This window comes from Balaenoptera physalus (genome assembly GCF_965194825.1).
Source record: "Balaenoptera physalus genome assembly, chromosome: 12".
Taxonomy (NCBI): Eukaryota; Metazoa; Chordata; class Mammalia; order Artiodactyla; family Balaenopteridae; genus Balaenoptera; species Balaenoptera physalus.
In genome coordinates, this window is record NC_138897.1 from 86598895 (window position 1) to 86617383 (window position 18489).

Here is an 18489-nt window from a genome sequence, read left to right on the forward strand (position 1 = left end):
CTAAACCGTTCTCACCAGTTGCCTGAGGGCAGAGGGTGCTAGAAAGCTGGATCAGTCCAAATCATTTGTAAAATCTACAACCTGGCTACTCGAAGTATGGTCTGTGGAGCAATAACATCACCTGGGAATTGGTTAGAAATGCAGAAGCTCAGGCCCTAACCCAGACCTACTTAATCAGCATCTGCATTCTATCAAGATCCCCAGGTGACTCACATGCACGTGAAGGTGTGAGAAGCACCTGTCCACTTGGCCCTGAAGAATCTAGCCCTGTCTGCCTCCTTAGTCTCAGCTCCTGTTTTTTTCTGCTCTCCCACATTCATTGCAGCTTTATTTACAATAACCAAGACATGGAAACAACCTAAGTGTCCATGGATAAAGACAATGTGATATATATCATATATATATCTGATAGATAGATAGATAGATTAAATGGAATTCAGCCATAAAAAGAAGGAAACCCTGCCATTTGTAACAACATGGATGGACCTTAAGGGCATTATGCTAAGTGAAATAAGCCAGTCTCAACTCTTACCTTCCATCCTCCACCCCAACTATCTCCTCCAACTTACTACTTCCTCTGCAGTTCCTTGAAGTCCATTGCTGTGTCTGGGTGCCTGGCCTTTGCACATGACCAATTACCGTATGTCTTTTAGGAACTTTTCACAGCCACCTGCCCATATTCCCCAGGCTGGATTAGGTGCTCTTTCTGTGGTCCCATGGTTCTCTGAGCTTCTCTCCATCAGAGAACTTACTATACCACATTGTAATCCCCAGTTGAGGAATCAGTGTTCCTCTTCCAGGCTGGAAATTCCTTGAGGACACAGATAAGTTTTAGTTACTTTTGGGTCCTTGAAATCTGATACCAAGTAGGCGTTCAGTAAACAGCTGTTGAATAAATGAATGAAATAATGAGGGAAACGCCAGCCTCATAAAACTTGTGTTCTTTCTCATTCAGTTCTTACTAAGCTGAGCATCGTGGCTCCCACATCCAGATGATGCCTCCCACGGTGGCTCTCTGGAATCCCTGATCTTCCCCGAAGCTCCTACACTTTTTCCAATTGTGATAGCAAAGCTCAAAGAATCACAGCTCCCTCAGAGTACCCCCAACCAGGCTTAATTAACCTTGAAAAGGACTTGGTACCAAGACGTCAGGCCGGGATATTAACAGGACCCAGACTGAAGTACCAGGAGCCAAGGCACAAATTAGCCAAATCCATCTTGCCCAAGGGCTGGCTCAGCCCAGCGATAAACCTTGGGTTCTCTGCTGGACCCGTGAGCTGAGGGTCTGCGCCTTCATCCTCTACTGAAACGGGGAGACAGTAGGTGTCTGGCTAAGTGCAGGGACAAGGGCGGATCATTCACAGCCCTGGATGCAAGTGTAGAACAAGAATCTTGGATGGGAAGCAAGTTCCTTTGCCTCCCCAGGTCTCAGTGTCTTCATGTGAGTAATGGGGATAAGTTCACCAAACTGAGTACCTTACCGAGAGCCTTGTCAGCGTCTGTTGAGACACTGGATTTGCAAGTGTTCTACACCCAGGAGAAGCTATTAGTGGGATGGGGAAAGTAAGTGTCAGGGATGTCCCAAATCTAATGGCCAAGTGCCACTTCTATTTGTGGAATATAAGATTCAGGCCAGAGGCTTGAGATACAGCCCCTTCTCCAAACACATGAGGCAAATCCCTGTCGTACAGGGAAATTACTAACATTCACCCTATGCCCCCACTTATTATTTCCTTATATTTTCAAAGTGTTTTCCAGGTTGCTCTCCTTTTTTCTCAGCTGATTCTCATAAACAAGCAGGGCATCTGGTGCTCTTGCCATTTACTACCTCTGGGTCTCAATTTCTCCATCTGTATAGTGGAGGTGGCCATGCCTACTCCTGGGTTTCTTTGGAAGCTTACATGAGACGACGCAGAGGAGGGCTTAGCCCGGTGTCTGGCACGGAGTAGGTGCTTGATAAATGCCGGCTGTTGTTTTGATCAAAGGACGTGGAAAGAGCACTGGACTGGGGGTCAGAAGGCCACAGTTCAAGCTGAAGCTCTGACGTGAGTCACCCTGTGCCCTTGGGCAAGTCTCTTCTCTTCTTGGGACCTCAGTTTCCTCATTCTGCACAGAGCTGGTCAGGGGCCGGTGTCCTCACTCCCCTCCACCATTGTTTGTCTCTGATTCCCCAAACGGTGTTTAACTCACACTAGTGCTCGAGGCATCCAACCGGCTGAGTGAGAACTTTGTTGGAGTCAGGAGCTTTGATGGGGGAAGCAGGGAAGCAGCTAGGGAGCCAGTCATCTTGGAGAGTTTTGCGGAAAGTTCAGCCCTCTTAGCAGATGCTGGGAATCTGCTGGTTGCCATGACTACGGAGAGCCGCATCTAAGCTCCAGGTCGCTGATTAGCAGGAACCCAGCGGGGAGGCCTTGAGGAATGCAGCACTTGTGGCTGCCTCCCTCCTTCTGTGAAGTGGAGTGCACTGGCCCTTGACTTCACTGTTTTAGCCGTACCCTGAAGAGCTCGCCTTCTTTTAAGTATTTTTTTTAATGCAACATCAACGGGCTGTGTGGAAAAAACGAGGCAGCTGCCTGTACTCCTCAGCAAGGATGGAACGCAGAATTTTTCTTAAAGCCCTGCAAGGATGCAAAGCTGGAGGCAAAGAAGGAAGATGGGTGGGGCTAAGGGGGTGGAGGTACCATGGCTGAGGTCTGAGTCCACTGAAGTGCTGTGTGGCCTCAGACTGGTCCTTCTCCCTGGACCTCTGCTTCTTTATATGTGAGGAGAGGTTGCATCTGACCTGTGGTTCTCACATGAGATTGGTCATCAGAATTGATTTGTAAATTCATTCATTCAACAAAGGTTTCCTGAGCAAGAAGGCATGCTGTCTATGCCAGGCACTAGATCCTTGGGGATTCGGTGATGAGAGAAGAGACTAGTTCCCACTCTCAGGAAGCTTACATTCTAGTCCAGAAGACAAACGGTTAGCAAATAAACATGTAAAATGGTCATTTCAAATAGTAACAAGTACTGTGACGGAGGGAAGGCACAGCAGGCCACTGTGATGGTAGCCGGTGATGAGAGCAGCACGATTACATAAGGGGATGAGGGAGGGCTTCTCTGAGGAGGTGACATTTGAGTGCAGAGAAGGAGCCGGCCATGCAGATAGCTGGAGGAGGAACAGCATACCAGGTGGAGGGAACAGAAAGAGCAAAGATTCTGAGTAAGCGCCCTGTTCCATTTGAGGAACAGCGAGAAGGCCATGTGGCCAAAGCAGAGTAAGGGACGGGGAGAAGGGTAGGAGATGGGGTCTAGAGGGACAGAGGCCAGATCATTCAGAGCCTTTTAAACCCGATAATCAGTTTGGATTTATTCTTGACCTAATAGAAGGTGTAATTACCTGGGATGTTTCTTTAAGTTGCAGGTTCCCACGTTTCATCCTTGGAGACTCTGATTTATTATGGCTATGGTGGGACCTAGGAATCTGTATTTTTTAAAAGTTCCTTAGGGGCCTCTGATACTGTGCCATGTTTAGCAGAGCCTGGGCTACGTGATCCCTGGGTCTCTTTCAGTTTTAAAAAAGCTAAGAAGCAAAGTATTAGAACACATTTTAAAAATCTTAAATGTTACATCAGGAAGGATTCCTTTCATCTTTCCCTCCCCACTCCCTGTCAGCCTGGTAGAATTAATTCTGTTTTTGTTTGTGTTATAATCCCAGGTGAGGTACTCAACACCAGGAAGGGGAGGCCAGTGCTATTGGAAAAATAAAAGAACTACCACAACAGGGAGTGTCAAGCTGTAAGCTGCAGCAACTCCATCATACCTCTCTGCTCATCAAACCATTGTCAGGGTTTCCATCCCTGATTCTCCACCCTGCTGCTGGCAGCGATGGATGAGACATTGTCCCTGCCTTCAGCCTTGTCCGTCAGTGCCTGGCAGTAGTATCCCCCAGCTTTCCCTGCGTGGGATAACCCACGCCTCTATTAGCACAAGTCACTGAGACCTTCCATCCGATGCCAGCACTATTTGTCATGTATTTATTCACTGCCAAACTCCTCACATCAACTCAGTTTCTGCCTGGTGCAAGGTTGCCTCAGGCACATATTTGTGTCTTGGTTTCCTGTAGTACTCCAGAAAGTGCAAAATTCCATTCTTGTGTGTGTGTCTAACTCAAGACTCTGCTGGGCAATACGCATCCATTGATAAACTCACTGATCACTAAGTCATTGCAATAGTCTCCCCATCTCTTTCTTCCCTTCCTTTGAGTGTCCTAAGCCAGTGGAGTGAACCTCCTGAAATGTAAGCCAGACCACATCATCACCCATCTCAGCCACATGGGACCCAAAGGTCTTCCATGACCTATGTAGTCCAGGCTCTGCTAAACCTGGCACAGTATCAGAGGCCCCCAAGGAACTTTTTAGGAATACAGATTCCTAGGTCCCATCAAAGACCTCATCTCTGATCTCTCCTCTTATCACTCTAACCCCTGCTTGCTATTCCTTGTATACGCCAAGTGTCTTTGAACTTGCTATTCCTTCTGCCTAGAACATACTTCCACTGATTGCAGATACCTGTGTAGAAGTTGTATGTTACTGAGCAACAAAATACTCCAAATCTTTGTGGCTTAAAACAACAATAACCAGTTATGTTTTGCAGTTTCTGTGAGTCAGGAGTTTGGCTGGGTGACTGACTCAGCACTCTCATGAGATGGTGGTCAGATGTCAGCCACAGCTGCTGTCTTATCTGAAGGCTTGACTGCGGCCGGAGGACCCACTTCCAGGGTGGCTCAGTCACACGGCTGGTAGTGCTGGCTCTTGGCAGGAGGCCTCAGTTCTGTCACATGGGCGTCTCCACAGGGCTGCTTGAGTGTCCGCACAACATGGCGACCAGCTTCCCTCAAAGTGATCAATCCAAGAGGAAGAGGCAGAAGTTGCCTTCATGACCTAGTCTTGGAAGTCACATATCATCACTTTTAATTCAGTCTGTTCATTAAAAGTGAGTCACTAGCCCATCCAGTATTCACAGGGGGGGGAAATTAGGCTCCAGCTTTTTTTTTTTCTCTTTTTAAAATTTATTTATTTTTTATTGACGTATAGTTGACTTACAATATTGTGTTAGTTTCAGGTGTACAGCAAAGTGATTCCATCATATGTGTGTGTGTGTGTGTATACACACACACACACATATATAGATATTCTTTTTCAGATTATTCTCCCAAATCAGGTTATTACAAAATATTGAGTATAGTTCACTGTGCCATACAGTAGGTCCTTGCTGTTTATCTGTTTTCTATATAGTAGTGTGTATCTGTTAATCCCAAACTCCTAATTTTTCCCTCCCCCTGCTTTCCCCTTTGGTAACCGTAAGTTTGTTTTCTATGTCTGTGAGTCTATTTCTGTTTTGTAAATAAGTTTATTTGTATCGGTTTTTTTAGATTCCACATATAAGTGGTATCATATGATATTTCTCTTTCTCTGTCTGACTTACTTCACTTAGTATGGTAATCTCTAGGTCTATCCATGTTGCTGCAAAAGGCACTATTTCATTCTTCTTTATGGCTGAGTAGTGTTCCATCATATATATACCACATCTTCTAGGATTCAGCTTTTTTTTTTTTTTTTTTTTTTTTTTAAATAGCTACTTTATTTATTTATTTATTTTTGGCTGTGTTGGGTCTTCGCTTCGCGCGAGGGCCTTCTCCAGTTGCGGCAAGTGGGGGCCACTCTTCATCGCGGTGCGGGGGCCGCTCTTCATTGCGGTGCGCGGGCCTCTCACTATCGCGGCCCCTCCCGCTGCGGGGCACAGGCTCCAGACGCGCAGGCTCAGCAGTTGTGGCTCACGGGCCCAGTGGCTCCACGGCATGTGGGATCTTCCCAGACCAGGGCTCGAACCCACGTCCCCTGCATCGGCAGGCAGACTCTCAACCACTGCGCCACCAGGGAAGCCCTAGGATTCAGCTTTTGATGGTATGAGTGTCAAAGAATTTGTGAACACATTTTAAAACCAACACAAACTGCAAGGTTAGTCTCTGATCCTTCAAGTCTGCACTCTCTTGTTACTTCCTAAAAAAGGCCTTCCCTGATTACTGTATACGAAATAGCAGTCACCCGCTCCCATTTCCTAGCCCCATTCCACTGATTTATTCTCTCCATAACTTATTACCAACAAATAAGCCATATTGTTACTTTCTTGTGTGTTTATTACCTGCTTTTCTATCTGTAATCTAAACTCCATGATCTCGGGGAACACCTGTGTCTTGTTCACTGCATCGCTGGACTTAGAACTGGCCTGGACACACTGCAGGCACTCAGGGAATAGGCGTTAGTGGATGTGGGTTAGCCTTGGCTAGGACAAGTGTGGGAAGAGGCAAGCCTTGCTGGAGGCTGGGCAGAAACTGCAAGCTTTGAGTTATATGAAAAGAGCCAGGGCGGCATTCCACACAGACCGGAGGGAACGCAGACATGGAAATGGAACACTCATCGTGGGAGAAGGGGTGCAGGGAGGTGTAGGGAAAACTGGAGTTCTGGTAGCATGGAGTTGGCAGTGAGGAGGGCTGGGCAGACCTGACTAGAATCTCCATGCTTCCTGGGCTTGAAGTATCTCCCAGCTCTGCTTCTAAAGATGCACTGATAAGCGGCTGACAGAGGAGGATGTGTTTTGCTGCCCTTCCTTCAATATTGACCAGGCTTGGCCTGCGCTCCTGGCAGCCCGAAGGAGCAGGGGGCTTATCAAATGCATTCATCCTGAGTCATAAAACCAATCTTGATGCACTGGCTGCAGGAGCTCGGTGCAGGAGAAATGCTAATGCCTTTGATCAGTGCTTGACCTGGGATTTGCAGGCAGGGTGAGCAGGCAGGGATACTCGCTGAATGGTACCAGATCCACCTGTGGCTCTCAGACTCCTGACTCTGAATGACAGGAGCCAGGAGACTTGAGTGACAGCTTCTTCAAAGGCTGAGTAACTAAGCAACTTCCTTTCCCTCTCTGGGACTCAGAGAAGGAGGTGGGACACAGGTAATTTCCCTGTGTTACTGGGACCTCATCTCAGAGGCAGAGAAGAGAACTTCAGGCCTTCATGGGAACTGCCATCCCAAGTAAGTGAGCTCACACCTGCTAAGGACACCAAATGGGAGGTTTGGTTCACAGAGAAGTAAAGGGAAATGGAAGTGATATTTCTTAGGCCTTCCTGTTTGCTTATATTATCTCATTTTATCTTCACAACAACTCAACAATATATGGACTGATATTATTCCCTATTTTATAGTTGAGGAAACTGCAGCTCAGAGAGGTTGAGGGACTGATCCCAGGACCTAGAGTTACTAAATCGTGAAGAGAGTGTTTAAATGAAGCTGTCTCTGTGCCATACACAGATAAGGCAGAAAAGTGGGATAGAAATGGCAAAGGAGAGTTTGAACTAATCCTATACTGCTTTGGCCTCCAATTAAGTCTTAAGGAAGGAAGTAAAATGCTGGTTTCCAGCCTCTCCCTGTGATTCAATCAGGTTAGGGTCGGCTATGCCGCAGTAACAAATAAATCCCTAAACCTCAGTGGCTTAACCTAACTAAGGCTTATTTCTGTCACGCAAAGTCTGATGTGGTCCAGGCATCTCTCCTCCATCAAGTAGCTTCACCTTTTGGAATGTGTGGCCTCCAAAGTCACTGTGACAGAGGGAGAGAGAGCTGGAGATGACACACAGATCTTACTGCCTCAAACTGGAAACAATACATAGCACTCCCATTCAGAGACCATTGACCCTTGATGATATTATGGCCCCAACTTTACTCCGAGGGAGGTTGGAAATATTCTGACATCTATGAATGTTTGATGAACATTAAGAATCTCTGTCATATCCTAACACTTTTGCCTCCTTATTTCCTCCCCTATAGGACAGAACCCCAGAGCAGCCCCATGGTCCCAGCTCAGGATGGACCCTCGGAAAAGCTGAGCCAGCCTCTGGCCACTGAGGTCTTGGGCTCCAACAGCTGGGAGAGAGGCAAAGCCTGCCGGGAGGCCAGTCCTGCCAGAGCACACAGGTGAGACCCTGCCCCGCTCCCCTCTTCAATCTAACAGGGAAGTTCAACTTGAGGATGGAGAAATGAAGTTTGTCTCTCTGACAACTCTTCCCCTCTCGCTTTTACAGGTTCCTCTTTGAGATCCTTAAATCAGATCAAAACCCATCTGAGAATTAGATGGAAGCTATGAATGCCGAGAATACTCCCCAAATTCTGTGTACCATTTCAGAGGACACATAGACCCCTGAGGCTTATGAACAGGAGTCTCTAGTTAAGAGCCTGAATCCTGAGGCAGTGGCTTAGGAAGCCAGAGCAGCTCTCATGGCCGAAGTCTGCTCCTCCACCCAGGCTGCCCTCTACCCAGGCTGGCTACAGGCTTTAGTTAGTTAGGCCGTGATTTCAATGAGGGAGAAACAGTTAAGTCCTATCAGCTTGAAGAAGTGAAGTTCAACATCAGTTCCGGAGGATTATCCCCAGGAAACAGGAAAAAAAAAAAAGTTGTTTCCATAAGAGGCTGAAGGAGATGGAGAGAGAAGGGGAGGGGAAGGGAATTTCCATACTTTCAAAACATTGACTCCTAGACAGCCAAAGGGGACTTAGTGTGTTGTAGGGACTTGCGTTCAAACCTGCACACCATCACTTACTAACTGAGTGACCTTGGGCAAGTTTGTTTTCTTGTGTGAGCCTCAGTTTTCACAACTATAAAATGGGGATATTGAGATCTAATTCTCAAAGTCGAGTGAAGATTAAATCAGATCAGGTGTGTACAGATCCTGACAGTGAGCCTGGAATATAAGAGGACCTTAAGATGTTAGTTGGGGTCTCATGGAGCCAGAAGAGAAGGTTCTGGACATGATAATCTAAAAATGATGCTGTGTCGTCCATTTGATCGTACAGTGTCCAGGCCTCTTGCTCCCTTCCCCTATCTGTGACCTGCTCTCTGACATGAGTAAAAACCACAATATTGATGATAATCCTATTGCTAGTGATAATCAAAATCATAATAATTATAATAATAGACACTACATTTACTGTAAACTTGCTCCGTGCTGGTCCAGGGCACATTGCATGAGTAAGCTCCCTCGTTCCTTGTAACGAACTTAGGACACAGGTCTCATCTTTTATACCCATCTTACAGATGATGAAAATGATACTCATAGAGGCCGCCCAGCTAGGAAGTAATAGAGCAGTAGTTCAAATACAAGTGTGTCCGTTTCTGGAGCCAGCATTCTTTACGGCTGCATACTTCCCCTCCGCGTATCTGACCACTGTGTAGTGAACCACTGTATATGTGACCACTGCATACTTAACTGCTGCATGTTTAACCGCCCCTTATGTCACTGTGGTGCACTTAACCACTATTCTGGCCCTACCGCCCCACTGTGTGCAAGGGCACACCTGGGAGACTGGTGCATGGAAAATAAAGAGGTAGAGGAAAGGCATCTGGGATTTAGGGAGGGGGTTAATTACCCCCCTCACAGACATCAAATCCATCCAGATTCAAGGGCTTTTTTTTTTCCTAACAGTATTTTTTTTTGAGGTATAGTTAATTTGCAAAGTTGTTTTAGTTTCAAGTGTACAGTAAATTGATTCAGATATATATATATATATTCTTTTTCAGATTCTTTTCCATTATAGGTTATTACAAAATATTGAGTCTAGTTCCCTGTGCTGTACAGTAGGTCCCTGTTGTTTACCTATTTTATATATAGTGTGTATATGTTAATCCCAAACTCCTCATTTATCTCCCCCCTCCCACCCCACTCCATAAGTTTGTTTTCTATGTCTGTGAGTCTATTTCTGTTTTGTAAATCAGTTCATTTGTATCATTTTTTTAGAGTCCACAAATAAATGATATCATATGATATTTGTCTTTCTCTGTAGGGCTTTTGGGTTTTATCTCATCACTTAAATCTGAGTTTAGGATAGTGGTTCCCAAACCTTGCTCCCCTGAAACCCTGGGGTATGAGAATGAAGTGACAGTAATTGACAGAAACAATAAAATCTTTCTCTATTTTATAAGACACATTTTTAAAAGGTCTTTTCTTTCTCCTTAAGCATTTATGCCTTAAATGTTTTCAGTTTTTCTCAAATTCCTGGCAGCTGTTACACTGGGAAGTGATTATATGAAACAAGATGATTTAACAAGTGTCTAAATTATTTCATCCATTCATCCCTCATTTGGTCACTCAACAAATGTTTATTAGGCTCTTACTCTGTGTCAAGCCCTCGTTGAAGGAAAAATTTGGAAGTGGCCTACCGTGCTTACACAAGAGGCCTGTTTGCTTCCTGGATATGTGTGCTGTGTTTTGTGCTTTATATAACATGTAAGTATAGTTAAGTAGCTAGGTACTTAATCCCTATGATTTTTATTTTTAACCTGCTAAAAGTGACTCTCTTGAAACTGTTCTAGATATGGCTATATGATTTTTATTGGCTGACAATGCGGAGACCTTAACATATATTCTAATCACTGTGTCGTTTTTTTCTACTAACTGTAAATACCAGATTCTTAGAATGGAATTAATTATGGCAGCATTTTATGATGTTTTGTAAAGAGTTGAGTAACTTCCAAAAGATCAGCCACACAAACAAGTGTGAAAAAGCAGCTGGTTTTGTGGGAAAGCTCTCAGGCTAGGAATCACACAGGCCTCGATTCAAATTCCAACTCGGATACTTCCTTACTGTGCAGCCGTGAGCAAGGCAATTCAACTCTCTTGAGCCTGGTTTTCTTCGCCTGTAGAATGAGACAGTAAAAATCATAACACCAAGATGGCGTGCCTGTCGGAGACCCCAGTCTGCATGAGCGTCCTTTCGGAAGTAACAGCTAGCAGTCGCCACTATGTTGACAGGCTCTTTGACCCTGATCCCCAGAAAGTTCTACAAGGTGTCATCTGAATACCCCTTTAGGATCTGTTAGAAAGGAGACCCGACTGCAGCTGCTGGATTGCTGCCGGGCTGAGGGACGAGAACGAGGCTGGCCACCGTTCAGCAGCAGACCCTCTCGAGACTGTCTGCTTGCCCTTGCTCCTGTGGGGTTACCACAGGTAGAAGCAGGAGACGGGCTCAGCAGCAGCCGACAGGCCATGACCCAGGAGGCGCAGTGAGGGACAGAGCTGCTGCTGTGTGGCTGACAGGGTCTTGGTGCTCCGGCCGGGTGTCAGGCCTGTGCCTCTGAGGTGGGAGAGCCGAGTTTGGGACATTGGTCCACCAGAGACCTCCCAGCTCCACGTAATATCAAACGGCAAAAGCTCTCCCAGAGATCTCCATCTCAACGCTAAGACCCAGCTCCACTCAACAACCAGCAAGATCCAGTGCTGGACACCCTATGCCAAACAACTAGCAAGACAGGAACACAACCCCACCCATTAGCAGAGAGGCTGCCTAAAATCATACTAAGGTCACAAACACCCCAAAACACACCACTGGATGCAGTCCTGCCCACCAGAAAGACAAGACCAGCCTCATCCACCAGAGCACAGGCACCAGTCCCCTCCACCAGGAAGCCTACACAACCCACTGAACCAACCTCACCCACTGGGGGCAGACACCAAAAACAACGGGAACTATGAACCTCCAGGCTGTGAAAAAGAGACCCCAAACACAGTAAGTTAAGCAAAATGAGAAGACAGAAAAACACACAGCAGATGAAGGAGCAAGGTGAAAACCCACCAGACCAAACAAATGAAGAGGAAATAAGCAGTCTACCTGAAAAAGAATTCAGAATAATGATAGTAAAGATGATCCAAAATCTTGGAAATAGAATGGAGAAAATACAGGAAACGTTTAACAAGGACCTAGAAGAACTAAAGAGCAAACAAACAATGATGAACAACACAATAAATGAAATTAAAAATTCTCTAGAAGTAATCAATAGCAGAATAACTGAAGCAGAAAAACGGATAAGTGACCTGGAAGACAAAATAGTGGAAATAACTACTACAGAGCAGAATAAAGAAAAAAAGAATGAAAAGAATTGAGGACAGTCTTAGAGACCTCTGAGACAATATTAAACACACCAACATTCGAATTATAGGGGTCCCAGAAGAAGACGAGAGAAAGAAACAGACTGAGAAAATATTTGAAAAGACTATCGTTGAAAACTTCCCTAATATGGGAAAGGAAATAATCAAGTCCAGGAAGCACAGAGAGTCCCATACAGGATAAATCCAAGGAGAAGCATGCCAAGACACATATTAATCAAACTATCAAAAATTAAATACAAAGAAAAAATATTAAAAGCAGCAAGGGAAAAGCAACAAATAACACACAAGGGAATCCCCATAAGGTTAACAGCTGATCTTTCAGCGGAAACTCTGCAAGCCAGAAGGGAGTGGCAAAACATATTTAAAGTGGTGAAAGGGAAAAACCTACAACCAAGATTACTCTACCCAGCAAGGATCTCATTCAGATCCGACGGAGAACTTAAAACCTTTACAGACAAGCAAAACTAAGAGAATTCAGCACCACCAAACCAGCTTTTCAGCAAATGCTAAAGGAATTTCTCTAGGCAGGAAACACAAGAGAAGGAAAAGGCCTTTAATAACAAACCCAAAACAGTTAAGAAAATGGTAATAGGAACATACATATTGATAATTACCTTAAATGTAAATGGATTAAATGCTCCCACCAAAAGACATAGACTGACTGAATGGATACAAAAACAAGACCCATATGTATGCTGTCTACAAGAGACCCACTTCAGACCTAGGGACACATACAGACTGAAAGTGAGGGGATGGAGAAAGATATTCCATGCAAATGGAAATCAAAAGAAAGCTGGAGTAGCAATCGCATATCAGACAAAATAGACTTTAAAATAAAGATTATTACAAAAGACAAAGAAGGACACTACATAATGATCAAGGGATCAATCCAAGAAGAAGATATAACAATTGTAAATATTTATGCACCCAACAGAGGAACACCTCAATACATACAGCCATAAAAGGGGAAACTGACAGTAACACAATCATAGTAGGGGACTTTAACACCCCACTTTCACCAATGGGCAGATCATCCAAAATGAAAATAAATAAGGAAACACAAGCTTTAAATGATACATTAAACAAGATGGACTTAATTGATATTTATAGGATATTCCATCCAAAAACAACAGAATACATTTTCTTCGCAAATGCTCATGGAACATTCTCCAGGATAGATCATATCTTGGGTCACGAATCAAGCCTTGGTAAATTTAAGAAAATTGAAATCATATCAAGTATCTTTTCTGACCACAATGCTATGAGACTAGATATCAATTACATGAAAAAATCTGTAAAAAAATACAAACACGTGGAGGCTAAACAGTACACTACTTAATAACCAAGAGATCACTGAAGAAATCAAAGAGGAAATAAAAAAATACCTAGAAACAAATGACAATGAAAACACAACAACCCAAAACCTATGGGATGCAGCAAAAGCAGTAATAAGAGGGAAGTTTATAGCAATACAATCCTACCTCAAGAAACAAGAAACATCTCAAATAAACAACCTAACCTTACACCTAAAACAATTAGAGAAAGAAGAACAAAAAAACCCCAAAGTTAGCAGAAGGAAAGAAATCATAAAGATCAGATCAGAAATAAATGAAAAAAAAATGAAGGAATGGTAGCAAAGAGCAATAAAACTAAAAGCTGGTCCTTTGAGAAGATAAACAAAATTAATAAACCATTAGCCAGACTCATCAAGACAGAAAGAGAGAAGACTCAAATCAACAGAATTAGAAATGAAAAAGGAGAAGTAACAACTGACACTGCAGAAATACAAAGGATCATGAGAGATTACTACAGGCAACTATATGCCAATAAAATGGACAACCGGGACAAATTCTTAGAAAAGAAGAAATGGACAAATTCTTGGAAAAACACAACCTTCCGAGACTGAACCAGGAAGAAATAGAAAATATAAACAGATCGATCACAAGCACTGAAATTGAAACTGTGATTAAAAATCTTCCAACAAACAAAAGTCCAGGACCAGATGACTTCACAGGCAAATTCTATCAAACATTTAGAGAAGAGCTAACACCTATCCTTCTCAGACTCTTCCAAAATCTAGCAGAGGGAGGAACACTCCCAAACTCATTCTACGAGGCCACCATCACCCTGATACCAAAACCAGACAAAGATGTCACAAAGAAAGAAAACTACAGGCCAATATCACTGATGAACATAGATGCAAAAATCCTCAACAAAATACTAGCAAACAGAATCCAACAGCACATGAAAAGGATCATACACCATGATCAAGTGGGGTTTATCCCAGGAATGCAAGGATTCTTCAATATACGCAAATCAATCAGTGTGATAAGCCATATTAACAAACTGAAGGAGAAGAACCATATGATCATCTCAATAGAAACAGAAAAATCTTTTGACAAAATTCAACACCCACTTATGATAAAACCCTCCAGAAAATAGGCATAGAGGGAACTTACCTCAATATAATAAAGGCCATATATGACAAACCCACAGCCAACATCGTTCCCAATGGTGAAAAACTGAAACCATTTCCTCTAAGATCAGGAGCAAGACAAGGTTGTCCACTCTCACCACTATTATTCAACATAGTTTTGGGAGTTTTAGCCACAGCAATCAGAGTAGAAAAAGAAATAAAAGAAATCCAAATCAGAAAAGAAGAAGTAAAGCTGTCACTGTTTGCAGATGACATGATGCTATACGTAGAGAATCCTAAAGATGCCACCAGAAAACTACTAGAGCTAACCAATGAATTTGGTAGAGTAGCAGGATACAAAATTAATGCACAGAAATCTCTTGCATTCCTATACACTAATGATGGAAAATCTGAAAGAGAAATTAAGGAAACACTCCCATTTACCATTGCAACAAAAAGAGTAAAATACCTAGGAATAAACCTACGTGAGGAGACAAAAGACCTACCTGTATGCAGAAGACTATAAGACACTGATGAAAGAAACTAAAGATGATGCCAACAGATGGAGAGATATACCATGTTCTTGGATTGGAAGAATCAACATTGTGAAAATGACTATACTACCCAAAGCAATCTACAGATTCTATGCAATCCCTATCAAACTACCAATGGCATTTTTCACAGAACTAGAACAAAAAATTTCACAATTTGTATAGAAACACAAAAGGCCCTAAATAGCCAAAGCAATCTTGAGAAAGAAAAACAGAGCTGGAGAAATCAGGCTCCCGGACTTCAGACTATACTACAAAGTTACAGTCATCAAAGACAGTATGGTACTGGCACAAAAACAGAAATATAGATCAATGGAACAGGATAGAAAGCCCAGAGATAAACCCACGCACATATGGTCACCTTATTTTTGATAAAGGAGGCAAGAATATACAATGGAGAAAAGATAACCTCTTCAGTAAGTGGTGCTGGGAAAACTGGGCAGCTACACGTAAAAGAATGAAATTAGAACACTCCCTAACACCATACACAAAAATAAACTCAAAATGAATTAAAGACCTAAATGTAAGGCCAGACACTATAAAACTCTTAGGGGAAAATATAGGCAGAACACTCTGACATAAATCACAGCAAGATCTCTTCTGACCCACCTCCTAGAGTAATGGAAATAAAAACAAAAATAAACAAATGGGACCTAATGAAACTTCAAAGCTTTTGCACAGCAAAGGAAACTATAAACAAGATGAAAAGACAACCCTCAGAATGGGAGAAAATATTTTCAAACGACTCAATGGACAAAGGATTAATCTCCAAAATATATAAACAGCTCATGCAGCTCAATATTAAAGAAACAAACAACCCAATCAAAAAATGGGCAGAAGACCTAAATAGACATCTCTCCAAAGAAGACATACAGATGGCCAAGAGGCACATGAAAAGCTGCTCAACATCACTAATTATTAGAGAAACGCAAATCAAAACTACAATGAGGTAACACCTCATACCGGTCAGAATGGGCATCATCAGAAAATCTACAAACAACAAATGCTGGAGAGGGTGTGGAGAAAAGGGAACCCTCTTGCACTGTTGGTGGGAATGTAAATTGATACAGCCACTATGGAGAACAGTATGGAGGTTCCTTCAAAAACTAAAAATAGAACTACCGTATGACCCAGCAATCCCACTACTGGGCATATACCCTGAGAAAACCATAATTCAAAAAGAGTCATGTACCACAATGTTCATTGCAGCTCTATTTACAATAGCCAGGACATGGAAGCAACCTAAGTGTCCATCGACAGATGAATAGATAAAGAAGATGTGGCACATATATACAATGGAATATTACTCAGCCATAAAAAGAAACGAAATTGAGTTATTTGTAGTGAGGTGGATGGACTTAGAGCCTGTCATACAGAGTGAAGTAAGTCAAAAAGACAAAAACAAATGCCGTATGCTAACACATATATGTAGAATCTAAAAAAAAAAAAAACATGGTTCTGAAGAACCTAGGGCCAGGACAGGACTAATGACGCAGATGTAGAGAATGGACTTGAGGACACGGGGAGGGGGAGGGGTTGGCTGGGACGAAGTGAGAGAGTGGCATGGACATATATACACTACCAAATGTAAAATTGATAGCTGGTGGGAAGCAGCCGCATAGCACAGGGAGATCAGCTCGGTGCTTTATGACCCCCTAGAGGGGTGGGATAGGGAGGGTGGGAGGGAGATGCAAGAGGGAGGAGATATGGGGATATATGTATATGTATAGCTGATTCACTTTGTTGTAGAGCAGAAACTAACACACCATTTTAAAGCAATTATACTCCAATAAAGATGTTAAAAAAAAAAAAACATAACACCCTCAAAGTGCTTTTGTGAGCATCAAAGTATTTAAAACATTTGGTGCATAATAAGTGAATAAACGGTAGCTGTGTTGTTACTAATAATGACAATAACATTTTATTAATAATCTATTTTCCCAAAGAGGTTCAGCTGGGTTGGCATGTTTCAATTCCCAAGCAGTTTTTCATCCAAAACCATATCTTTTTGCCATGGGATAGTGCTTTAAAAAAAATCCCTGGAGCCTGCCCCAATTATAAAAGGAGATAACTTGACTTCATTTAACTGCAGCCTGAGCATTTGAATTTAATTGAACAGCAAATAATTATTCCTGAAAAGTGGAGGATTTTGAGGTTCCTTGAAGCGATATAAGAAATGTATCTTGTTACATTAGACCTTGGCAAATATACTTTTAATAATCAGCTGCTACTTAACCTACCTTCTGCCTCCTATTTAATTTCCAGCAGGAACTACAGACATGATGTATTGGGGAGAGAGGGTGCTGAACTGCCGATTAATTATTTAAAAACTGATTTATTTACCAAGGTGAGCCATTTGCAAATTCAATAATAAATCTATTAAGGAGCAGTTAACCTCTATAACTCTGATTTAACTAATCAGTTGATGTTTGGGTAACGTACAGCATCTGTCGCATTAGGTCAGCATTAACTCCTTATTTGAGGCATTTAATCTGAAGTGTAACCAAATCAGCCATGAGGTGGTAATTAAGTATTCACTATGGGTCCTTCACCCTCCAAGGAACTGGATCCTTTCCCAGCAGCAACAGCCCTGATTGGGGGTTTGGGGAACCCTGTGTCCTCTAATGCCCAGTTCTGTTTTCCCCTCAGTGCCTCCCAAGGCAAAGACTTGACGCCACCCCCTTCCTCCAGGGGGAAGAAGAAAAAGAAGAAAGCTACCCGGAAGAAGAGAAGGAGGTGAGGGCCCCAAGGGACATGGAACACTGAAGATGGGGGAATGGACAAAAGAGGGGTAATAAGGGCTTTGGAGTCAGACAGTGACTCCCCTGGGATTCAGATCCCCTCTATGCCTCTTAACTAGCTGTGTGACCTTGGGCAAGTCACTTCACCTCTCTGAGCCTGTTTCCACTTCTGTAAAATGGTGGAAATACCTGCCTCTTGGGGTTTTATGAGAATTAGGTGATAAAATGGATGTGGAAGCAGCTGTCACAGTGTGTGGCACATAGTAAATGACTAGTCTGAAGCATAGTCATGACCATGCATATTTACTTATTTATTTATTTTTGGAGACCTCACGTATGTGAGCGGCTGTACCAAGCACTGTGATCTCCATGATCTCTTTTACGCTTGACCACGATCTAGCAGGCAGGCATTATTATCCCCATTTTATTTTTATTAAAAAAATTTTCCCAGTTTTACTGAGATATAATTGACCTATAACATTGTATTAGTCCAAGGTTACAGCGTCATGATTTGACATATGTTTATATTGCTAAATGATTACCACAGTAAGTGTGGTTAACCTATCCATCACCTCATATAGTTACAATGGTTTTTCTTGTGATGAGATCTTTTAAGATCTAATCTCTTAGCAGTACAGTATTGTCAACTCTAGTCACCATGACTCATTTCTCTTATAGCTATTATCCCCATTTTAGAGATGAGAAAATAAAGTCTCAGAGAGGAGGTGACAGAACCTACAGACACTTGATTCTGGGCTCCTCAATTGCTTCCACCACACACAAATGCCAAGGATAATGGAC

The 18489-nt window shown here is 42.9% G+C and overlaps 1 protein-coding gene across 2 annotated transcripts in view; it reads left to right on the plus strand.

Annotated features, from left to right (window-relative positions):
* SRRM4 (serine/arginine repetitive matrix 4) overlaps window positions 1-18489 on the plus strand; it is a 162230-nt gene that overhangs the window by 106094 nt on the left and 37647 nt on the right. For both annotated transcript variants that reach the window (XM_082416815.1, XM_082416816.1), the window contains exons 2-3: window positions 7869-8015; window positions 17597-17683. In XM_082416815.1, coding sequence (XP_082272941.1) covers window positions 7869-8015; window positions 17597-17683 — 234 coding nt within the window. The remainder of the gene's footprint in view (window positions 1-7868; window positions 8016-17596; window positions 17684-18489) is intronic.